This window comes from Mauremys reevesii, linkage group 21, assembly GCF_016161935.1.
Source record: "Mauremys reevesii isolate NIE-2019 linkage group 21, ASM1616193v1, whole genome shotgun sequence".
Taxonomy (NCBI): Eukaryota; Metazoa; Chordata; order Testudines; family Geoemydidae; genus Mauremys; species Mauremys reevesii.
Window position 1 is genome coordinate 9,510,524 of NC_052643.1, and position 10,935 is coordinate 9,521,458.

The 10,935-nt window shown below is 48.8% G+C and overlaps 1 protein-coding gene across 6 annotated transcripts in view; it reads left to right on the forward strand.

Annotated features, from left to right (window-relative positions):
- CASZ1 (castor zinc finger 1) overlaps window positions 1-10,935 on the forward strand; it is a 258,564-nt gene that overhangs the window by 233,872 nt on the left and 13,757 nt on the right. For all 6 annotated transcript variants that reach the window (XM_039509271.1, XM_039509273.1, XM_039509269.1 and 3 more), the window contains 3 exons: window positions 899-1,059; window positions 8,204-8,326; window positions 9,989-10,324. In XM_039509271.1, coding sequence (XP_039365205.1) covers window positions 899-1,059; window positions 8,204-8,326; window positions 9,989-10,324 — 620 coding nt within the window. The remainder of the gene's footprint in view (window positions 1-898; window positions 1,060-8,203; window positions 8,327-9,988; window positions 10,325-10,935) is intronic.

Below are 10,935 nucleotides of genomic sequence, written 5' to 3' on the forward strand. Positions count from 1 at the left end.
TCTGCAGGTGGGGGGAGGGGGAGTGATTTCTAAATGCAAAGCGTGGGCCTGATATTGCACTTTATTTGTGCCTGGAGTTCCACTGACTTTACTGGAGCTATTCAGGTGAGCAGGATGAATTGTGGTATTACATTACATATTATTAGGAGGTAAAGTTTGCTGGCTAAGCATTATTAAGTAATTTCAGTTTTTCAGCTTATATGTCTTTTTTTTTTTTTGTACAAACTATGCCTGATCCCATCAGCACTCTGTACTGGAATCAGTGAGAGTCTCTCTCTCAGTACACACACACGTCCCTGTCTGTACATAAAACACAGAGGCTGAAATCATGACTCCACTGAGGTCATTAGGAGTTTTCCCCTAGACTTCAGTGGAACTGGGATTTTATATAGCCTTTAAATAAATATACCTTACAATCATTGTATAGGACAGAGTGCCGTCCTGTGGTTAGAGCAGGAGGGTTGGGAACCAGAATTTGTGTTTCCTTTACTGACTCTGCCACTATGGGGCTCAAGTCACCGAGGCTCCAATCCTGTACTAGAAACACGGAGTCAAGAGTTTTCCTTTAGGTGCAGGGGTCCATCCACCTGGTTCTCAGTGCAGGGCCTATTTCTGCATCAGTTTTCCCATCTGTAAAATGGGGATAATGCTTCCACCTGATGTAGGGGCTGAGAGGATTTGATGAGTGCCAAGTGCTTTGAGAGCCTCAAATAGAGGGTGCTGGAGAAGGGCAATGATGAGTTATTGATTTATTCTGGAGCAATGTGCAGCCTGGGCAAACTTCTTGCCTGATCTTTCCTTCCAATCCTGAAAACGTGACTTTTCATGGTGTGCTTTTGAGTGGAGCCAGATTGGCCAGTGACCCGTGTCTGATGCTGTGTCTATGTTCTTGCCACAGATGAACCAGTCCAATGCCAGCCTTGGCAGCCTGCCAAGCTTGAAGACAGAAGGAGATGGCAACCAGGCAGGGGCTGGTGAGCCAATGCAATACCTGGGCAAAGCAGTGAAGGCGCTTGTTCAGGAGAAGCTCTCTGAGCCCTGGAAGATGTACTTGCGCAGGTAAGGGAGGCGGGAAATTATTTCCTGCACAAAGGGGCCAGCTCCTCCTGTAGCAAGTTTTAAGACCACTTACAGTCCCGCCTGGATTCAGTGCAGTCAATGAGATTTGAATTTGAGGTCTTGATCCAGTGAGATGCTGAGTAGCAGAGGGGGAGCCATGTTCGTCTGGATCTGTAAAAGCAGCAGAGAGTCCTGTGGCACCTTCTAGACTAACAGACGTTTTGGAGCATGAGCTTTCGTGGGTGAATCCCCACTGCGTCGGATGCATTCGTGAGATGCTGAGTATCCCCTGCAATGCACTGAGCCCTCTCAATTCGCTTTGACAGCAGGGGGGAGAATTAGGTACTTAATATCTTGCAGGAGGTGCTCAGTACCTTGCAGGATTGGGCCACAAGTGTCCCTTGGGTGGTATCTAACAGCACAGACTCTCATGTGGCTTGAATGCTATGGCATGCACATTCATTCTGAAACCCTCCCCCGTATACCAGGCAGTGAATCCTACGGATATCCTGTAGCTGTGTGTTTCAGCAGTGAACCAGTGTTAGACCATGCACAGTTAATACATGACGATCACAGTAGCCTTGAGAGTACTTGCTGTGGAATTAGCGCCTCTTGTCTGATTCTGTGAGTGGACTAGTGATACAAAGCAGGGAGCCCAGGGGGCACTGTGCAGACAATTGGTTCTTGCTCTGGGGGACTGTTTTTCTTGTTGACAAGGAGGCTTGCAGGGAAAATGGAACAGAACTCGCATAGAACTCACCCACACAGAGACACATGCACATACGTGCCCAGACTGACATGTGATTTGAGCACACATGGATATGCCCAAACAGACATGAATGAGTTTGTGCTCTGACAAAAACACACTTGACTACAAGTGCCTGTGAACATATTATAGGATTGTAAACATTGAAGATGAGAAAGATCTCTGAAGTCCAACTGCCTCTGCCAATGCAAGCTCAATCCCTGCAGTCTGTTTGCTAGTGTTTTATCCAGTCTAGTTTTAACTATGCCAAGCAATGTAGTTGTCTCCATGCCTCTTAGAGGATTATTTTACTACCTAATACATTTCACTGTCAGGATACTTTTTTTCTTGATATGCTGCCTGAATTTTACCTTTCTTTATTTTGTTGCAATTCTCCTAATTATACCCCTTAAACCACAATAGTTAATTCCTCTTCTTGCCTGGAATTTACCCCTTCAAATATTCACAGACTAGTAGCATATCATCATTTATCCAAGCTATAGCAATTTAGTTATTTGAATCTCACTTTGTAAATCAGTCCCTCCGGGCCCCTACTCATTGCTTTGGTTTGGTTTGGTTTGATGTGTGGTTTGTTGCTTCTCTCTGAACTCTCAGGTGTCCAGAAATGGATCCCCTACTCCAGTGCCATCACACCATAAGGACTGTAAGGTCCCTGCTCTGTGTATGCAGCCCAAAACTGCACTGCCTTTTTTGTATCCATCTCACATTGCACACTTGTGTCACGTTTGTTGTGCACTGTGTCTCTGGGTCTCTCATTGCAACACTGCCTTCTAGGTTCCTCTCCTACTGAATATCCCCCCAGATGTATTAGTTGCATTTTTCCAAATATGAATCTCAATTTGTGATTTTTTTTCCCCCAGTCTCTCTAGGCCCCTTTGCATTATTTCTCTTCCCTTGCACTAGTGCTTCCAGCTACTCTGGTTAGTATTATCTGTGAATTTGTTAATGTACTGTTTACTCCTTCTCCTAGATTACTAATGAAGATGTTAAATAAAATCAGACCTAATTCAACTCATCCTTGCAGCACTCATGAGATACCTCCTTCCAGCCCAGTACATTGCAGTTTGTCATTACTCTTTGTTTATGGTCCTTCAGCCAGTTTTCAGGCCATGTGGCAGTGTTCACATCCAAGCCAATTTGAATTAATTTTAAGCATATGTGAGACTCTGTATCAAAATGCTTTACTAAAGTCCAAATATATTGCAGCCCTTCATCCACTAATTGTATAATTCTATCAAAAAAAGCAATTAAATTTGTTTGGCAAGATTTATTCTTTATAATCCCCATGCTGTTTATTGCTCATGGTTCCTTTATCCTCTAGATGTTTAATGATTTTCTCCCCTCTCTTAATATTTGTTCCATGACTTTACTGGGAAGAGACACTGAGACCAGAGGTACGATAATTGCCAGGATCACTCTTGTTTTTTCCTTAAAGAATACGTACCATATTTATTTTTTCTAGTCTTCTGGCACCGCCCCAGTTCTCTATGACTTCAATATCCGTAATCCAGTAAATTTCTGAGTTAATTCAAGCATGCTCTCAGATGAGAATCATCCAGACTGGCTGATTTATGCATATTTACATTTTCTAAGCATTCCCGTATCTGCTTTTCTGTAAGATCTTCATTTCATCCTAACTATCTGCTTTGTCTTTATTTTTCATGTTAGAGGAAGATTTTAAAAGGCAGTTGAGTAGCTCATCCATTTTTGAGACATAACCTGCCATCCTCATTTTTTAATGGCTCTATTTTCTCCCTAAGTATGGTACCTCTTCTCCCTGATAAAATAACCCCTTTAGTTTACATTAACTTGTGCTGTTATTGCTCCTCTTATCAGGGCCTCACTCTCTCTTATCTTCTCCCTGCAAGCTTTAACAGACCCCATGTATTCTGGATCCCCTGCCGTTTTCCTTTCCCAATACAAACTTTCTTTTGTTTCTTTTAACCTCAGATATTTAAGGCCCCACCTGGGACCACACAGGCTGCTCCTTGTTTTTGCTTTCCTGATCTTCAGAGGAACTGTAGTCTATCACACCTTAATTATGTAGATTCCCCAGGCCTTCCACACCCAGGGATGTTTAAATACTTCCTGCTATTGCACCTTACTCACTAGGTTTTTTAAGTCCCTGGAATTTTGGAATTTGCTTTCTTGAAATCTCATACTCTTATGCTGCTGTTCCTCACTATGGTGAATCGAAGCAGCTCATAGTCACTGGTACTGGGTTTCCCTGTTCTTCTTGCCTTCTTGATTAGTTCCACCCTGGTGGCAAGAGGCAGCTCCTGCATGGCTTCTCTTCTGGTTGGAGCCTCCCACTTTCTGCATCAGAAAGTTGTTTCTTCTTCCAGTGATTGCTCGTGTCCATTCAACTTAGGTGTGTGTGCTTGCTACATGCACCAGTGCTGGAAGTTTTTCCCTCAGCAGTATCTGTAGGGGACTGGCTCTGGTGCCCCCTGGAGTGGCATGCATATGCCGCAGCATATAGGGTACCACCGGCCCCCTCAACCCTCAGTTCCTTCTTGCTGCCAGTGACGGTGCATGGGACTGGTGCTGCTTCAGCTAGAGCTGTTGCTTTTCATTCGTTTGAATTCATTTGCCTTGCAAATATTACTGTATATAGTTCCCCTCTAGTTTACTTCAACCTATTTGTTAAGTTAGAGACTTAGTAGGTCCCTAAAGGGACTTCGCCTCGGGATGGGGCATGCTCCGGTCCCCAGGCCTTAAACCCTGCGACCGCTGTAAAAGGCCCATTCCTATTGGTGAGCCACAGAATAGTTGTTTATGGTGCTTGGGCGAAAGCCACATTAGTGATATGTGCAAAATCTGCAAGTCCTTCAAGCCCAGGCCAAAGAAGGATTGTGACCTTTGTTTGAAGGTGCTTACCCCAATGCCGGAGCAGCGCTCCGATTTGGCACTGAGCACCGTGACCTTGGTGCGCAGCGCCCCGCCTGTCTACGAGCCAGCACCGGACCCCTTCCATGGCTCCAGCCAGGAAACCCAGGAAGATGGGGCGAGGAAGGTCTCCAGCTTCCCGCAAGGGAAAGGACAAGTCTGAGGTACCCCAAGGCCCTGTCTCGGGCACCTCCTCACCCCCTTCAGGATCCCGGGCCCCAGCTCAGGTTGAGTGGAGTAGCCTAGCCCCCTCCCAGCCAGCTACCCCAGATAGCAGTGGAGGTTCTCATCAGCTCCAAGTGCCATCCACACCGGAGGCCCTCCAAGCGACGCAAGACATTATGTCCCTCCCAGTGCCACCCACTCTGGCCCCTGCGGGGTCCCGGCCCGGGGTAAACCCGCATTGGGACCACCACAGTCTCCACCTTTGGGGCAGGTCCCTCCAACAGTCGCCCTCTCGCAGCCGACACGCTTCTGACCACGATAGGCAGAAGCTTCATAGCCCCATCTGGTCTCCAGACCTAGGACAAGGGCAGAGAGGCTCAAGGCAGGGTTCACTGGTGACCAGGTGCAGACCTCTGGAGGCACACGCCCCCCAGCAGAAGTTTTGGAGCTGGCGCCCAGAATCTCCGCAGCACCGGTACGACTCCAGGGACAGGTTGAGGGACCAACGGTAACGTTCTCTGGACTGTCGCCAATCTCACAGGGTGACATCACTGTGTGTGGCTACATCATGACGCCAAGCCCGTTCTAGTTCCCGATCCTGCTTCACATCCCAGTACCACTCGTTAAGCGTGAGGCGTAGATTGCCAGCCTGGGGCCATTGCGGATCTGCTGACCGCCACTGGCAGATCACCTAAGCAAGGACTTCTCCTCTCACCATGAGTACGTGCTTCACCCGGAGGTAGCCGGCATGATCTTCCAGAGGTGGGGAACTCCCCAAGTGGATTTGTTCTCCACCAGGCAGAACAGAAGGTGCCACAGGTTTTGCTCCAGATGGGGTCTGAGCAAGGGCTCCCTCTCCGATGACTTCCTCCTTCCATGGACAGGAAGCCTGATGTACTCATTCCCTCTGATTCCGCTCATCAGCAAGGTCCTAGCGAAAAATCAAGAGGGACAAGGCGCAGGTTATCATGAGCACCCTAGCGTGGCCTCGCCAGCATTGGTTCAGGACGCTATCAAGCTTGTTAGCAATCCCTTCCTGGCCCCTGCCAAACCAACTGGACCTGCTGTCACAGGATCATGGCTGACTCTTGCACCCCAACCTGGCATCCCTCCACCTCACGGCATGGATGTTGCTTGGCTGAACCTAGATGAACGGGCCTGTTTGGACGGGGTCCAGAAGGTCCTCCTTGACAGTAGAAAGCCCTCAACTAGGCAGACCTACCTGGCAAAGTGGACATTTGGGGCATTCTTCGGTGCAGTCCATCTTGGACTACCTGCTTCATTTAAAGAACCAGGGCTTGGCGCACTCCTCTATCTGGGTACACCTGGCGGCCATGTCGGCCTTTCATCCACCAATCCAGGGGCAGACTGTGTTCTCCCATGACATGACGGTCAGGTTCCTTAGAGGCCTCGAGAGGCTCTTCCCTCAAGTCCAGTCCCTGGTTCCTCAGTGGGATTTCAGCTTGGTTCTGTCCAGGCTCATGGGTCTGCCCTTTGAGCCTTTGGCCTCATGCTCCCTCTCACCTATCATGGAAGGTAGTTTCCCCATGACGGTGATGTCAGCGAGGCAAGTCTCCAAGCTGCGAGCCCTGACCACAGAATCGCCATAAAACAGTCTTCTATAAGGAAAAGGTCCAGCTTCAGCCCCACCCGGCCATCCTTCCCAAGGTGGTGTCCACTTTCCACATGAGCCAGGACATCTTTCTTCTGATCTTCTACCCTAAACTCCATGAGACCAGTGAAGAGAGGCACCTTCACACTGTGGACATAAGAAGGGCTCTGGCTTTCTACCTAGATTGGACAAAACCCTTCTGTAAATCGACTCAGCATTCTGTCTCTGCTGATAGGATGAAGGGCCTCAGTGTCCACACAAAGGATTTCTAACTGGATCACCTCTTGCATTAGGACCTGCTACGAGTTAGCGGGAGTCCTTCCGCCGCTGATCATCAGAGCCCACTCAACTAGAACGCAGGCATCCTTGGCCGCCTTCCTGGCACATGTTTCGATCTAGGACATCTGTAAAGCTGTGATGTGGTCCTTGGTGCACATGTTCACAGCCCACTACGCCATCATGCAGCAGGCCAAGGACGATGCTGGGTTCGGCAGAGCTGTGTTGCAATCTACATGTCCGTGAACTCCTTACCTGCCTCCAGGGGTACTGCTGGGAGTCACCTAAGTTGAACAGACATGAGCAATCACTCGAAGAAGAAAAGACAGTTACCTTTTCTGTAACTGGTGTTCTTCGAGATGTATTGCTCATTCAACGACCCGCCCTCCTTCCCCACTGTTGGAGTTTCCGGCAAGAAGGAACTGAGGGTGGAGGGGGCCACTCCATATGTCCATATGCCACATACGGATACTGCTGAGGGAAAAACGTCCGGCGCCGGTGCATGTGGTGAGCACACACACCTAAGTTGAATGGACATGAGCAACACATCTCAAAGAGCACATTACCATAAAAGGTAACTGTCTCTTCCTGTGTAATTTTGGGACTTTCTGATGATGCCTGTTGAGCTGTATTTGTTACACAGTAGACATCTGAGAAGTTACAATCCCCCTCAAAGGTGCTACGCTGTGGTTTCAAGTAGAGATGTGGAAAAGCCAGGACATTTGGCTCTAGATTCAACCCCTTCCCATGCCCTTCAATGCCTTCCGAGTCAGAGGGTGTGGCTTTGGACCCACCTCAAGTTTCAAGTCCCACTGGAATTGGCCAGAGTTACTCATTCTCACTGTCCTCCTGTCTTGTTAGTCTTTGGTTTCTACTTCTTGTGTTCTCAGACTCTGACCTCGGGCTCCACCCCCACATTTCTTCCTTTTTTGGCACTCCCAGTGCCATTCTAGCTGTGAGAATCATCCCATTCGGTTTGAGTGGTGCTCCCTAGGTCAGAATCCCCTTCCCTTTGCATCTTCTTTCTTGCTCCCCAGGCCCACTGCTTTTGTGCACAGATGCTTTAGAACTTTACTACTCTTCATCGTTTGTTTCAGGAAAACTCCACAGCCTGCTCCTATTGAAGTGAATGCTAGTTTTGCCATTGACTTCAACAGGAGAGAGTTAAGACTCCCAATTTGTATGTTGAGGTACTTGCCAGGTTCTTGTAATTGAGCAATAGTGCCAGAGATATCCTTTGCGCGCACACACAGTGATATCAGAGCTGTGGCCTGTCCAGCTCCTCGGATCAAGGAAGTTAAAAAGAAAAGTTTTGATGCTATGATAATACAAATAATAAATAACACTCATGCCAGTTTATTTCCCCACAATTCCCTTCAAATGATGCTGCCACCAAAGGGCTCTTTGTAAGCCATGTGCTTGTCTCCTTTGGCCAGGTTTGGTACCAAGGATTTCTGTGATGCCCACTGCGACTTCCTCCATAAAATGCATTTCCACTGCGTGGTGGAGGAATGTGGTGCCCTCTTCAGCACCTTGGATGGGGCCATCAAACATGCCAAGTAAGTTGAGGTTCAAGAATCCAGAGACGCTCCAGGGAAACCCAAAGGTCACACAGTGTACGCAGCCTGGGTCGGGGCTGGGGGGTTCATTCTGTAACCGCCTTTATGAGTGGGGCTGTGGGTTTGCATGTTGGCTGAGAGGGCAGCAGCTGGAGTATCCACAGGCCTGTTTTAAACATACCCGGCTGAATTGCCTGCAGAATAGCTGGGCATGCGCTTTAATTTTCAGTGACTCACAATAAGTGTGCACCAGCGTTGTGCTCAGCCTTTGGCAAATGTGTCTCTCATCTGGTTTGCAGTGTCAGCAGGGCTGAGAAATGGCCAGTCCGGTTTTCCCCTAAGCTGCCCAGGAGACTGTGCACCAGGAACGCAGCTTCCCAGCATTGTAGAATTGTGCAATAGAAATTATCAACATGGGAAAGACAGATGGGAGCACCATTAAAAACCCGCCATTCACTGCCCCAGCACCTTTCTTGGAGAGGTGTTGGCAGCGCTGCAGTCACTGCAGAGTAGCAAATGTTGCATTTTTAATGGTGCCCACTGTATTTGTCTCACCCCTGTCTCTGCAAATCCCGTTTAACAAGCACCTTCCCTGATTACCCAACACAGGAGAGAAGCTGCTTTCTAGGTCCCTATTTCCATGGCTCTGTTTGCTTTAAAGATCTTCGCTGCGGTGTACGCAGGGGGCTTGGAGCTGAGGATTCAGCCAGCCCAGCCCTAACATCCCTCTCAGCATGGGCAACATAGCCTATGGCCCTTCTTGTCACCCTCAGAGTACTTTGGAGAGCAGTGGATGGGCAAGACTGAGGAAGCCAAAAAGTACTTGCATATGGGCCAGATCCTGAAGTCTGTACCGCACCCAGAACTCCAGCTGACTCCAGTGTGAGTCTTGCATAAAGAAGGACTTTGGGATTTGACCCCATTGTTGCTACAAGGAGAGCAGCGAAGGGCGGATTGGCCCCAAGTTCCGTCTGCACTATCTGGAGGCAGAGAGATTAGAAAGTCTAAGAGATATTTTCTACCCCAACTTCCAAGGGCCACTTCCAGCAGTCCCTACTCAAGCACAGTTCTTATTGAAGTCAGTGGGAGATTTGCCCAAGTAAGGACTGAGCCAGGACTTCAGGGTGTGGCCATATGACTGTGGAAGTCTGGATAGTTAAATGGAAGGAAACTCAGAGAAAACAGAGCTGGAAAGACCTGAGAGGACATTGATTCTCTCCAGGGCAGGATTGTTTCCTGTTGCATTTCCACTGCTTTCTTCAGCCTGTATACCAGTGTCCCAAGCGGTGGGGTTCCCATGCCTTCACAGACTCGTGGCTCTCACAGCAGGAAGATTTTAGACCTAAACGGCTCACCTCAATTTTAGCCCATTGCTCCTAGCTACCCTCATGTGCCTCCTTAAATAATTCCTCTCCCTGTTTGTGACCAGATCCTGGGGGGACCTAAAATCCATGGGAGCTGGGGCTACTCGACAGTTGTCCTGCACATCTCAAAATTTGGGTCATGGTTTACACCTGTCGTGTACTCTGAGCTTGTCTTCATGTTCCCCTGACCCTTGGTCACCACTTAGCCAGCCTCTCCATAATCTGCTCTTTTTGTAGTCAAGGACTCAGCAAGATGCGCTTGCTCTCTCTAATGTGAACGGTTCTCTTCTCATTGCAGTTTTCACTTCCGAACAGAGGGTGGAGCTGTGAAAGGAAACTCTGAGTCTCCCTTCCCAAGTGCTGCAGAGACCAAGACTTCCTTGGCCCCCTCATCGCCATCCACTACTTCCATCACTATGGCAAGCGCTCCCACCCTGGATGTGCCCACTCCGAGCCCAGCGACCGTGCCCTCTGCCCCCACATTGCTAGCTTGGAAGCAGCTGGCTTCCACCATACCCCAGATGCCTCAGATCCCAGCACTGGTGCCTAACCTGGCAACTTCACCCTTGGCAACAACTTCCCTAGAGAACGCTAAGCCTCAGGTCAAACCCGGATTCCTTCAGTTCCAGGAGAAGTGAGTTCCTTGGGCAACAAGGGGATGATTTCTTGGCTGCCCCAGGAGCCTCCATGTGCCCTCTTCAGCCCCAAGAGAGTAGACAGAGGCTTCTTCCTCCCAACTTTACCTCTGTTCAGTGCTATGTCCACCTGAGGCTTTCACCCTGTGGCTGGGTGAGAGACAGATCCAACGAGAGGCGATTTATTCCGTTCCCCAGGGTGCTCTCAGCACGTCTGCCCCTCCCCCAATCTTGCAGAAAAGCAGTGATCCCAAATGTCTGAACATGTTTGGGAATCCTTTCAGATAAAGTGGAGGGTAAACCTTCTGACATGTTGTCTCAGTTTTGCTCTACCTCCAGGGGTGTGAAAGCAAAGGTACCGGGCTTTGCATTGTGACTGAGGCCAAATGGTATGGGTCAGAGCACTGCAAATCCTTCAGAAAGAAACCCTGGTTGCCTGGTTCCAGGCTTTGTTGCAAAGCTAGACTCAGGCAATGTTTGCAAAAAGTTTGGTGAAATTGGTCTGGGTTTGAGGCTAAGTTGGACCAGGTTTGGGATGAGTCTGGGCAAAATTGGGCCAATATGTGATGAAAACGAGAAGAAATTTAGTGAGTGATTTTTTTTACCTCAA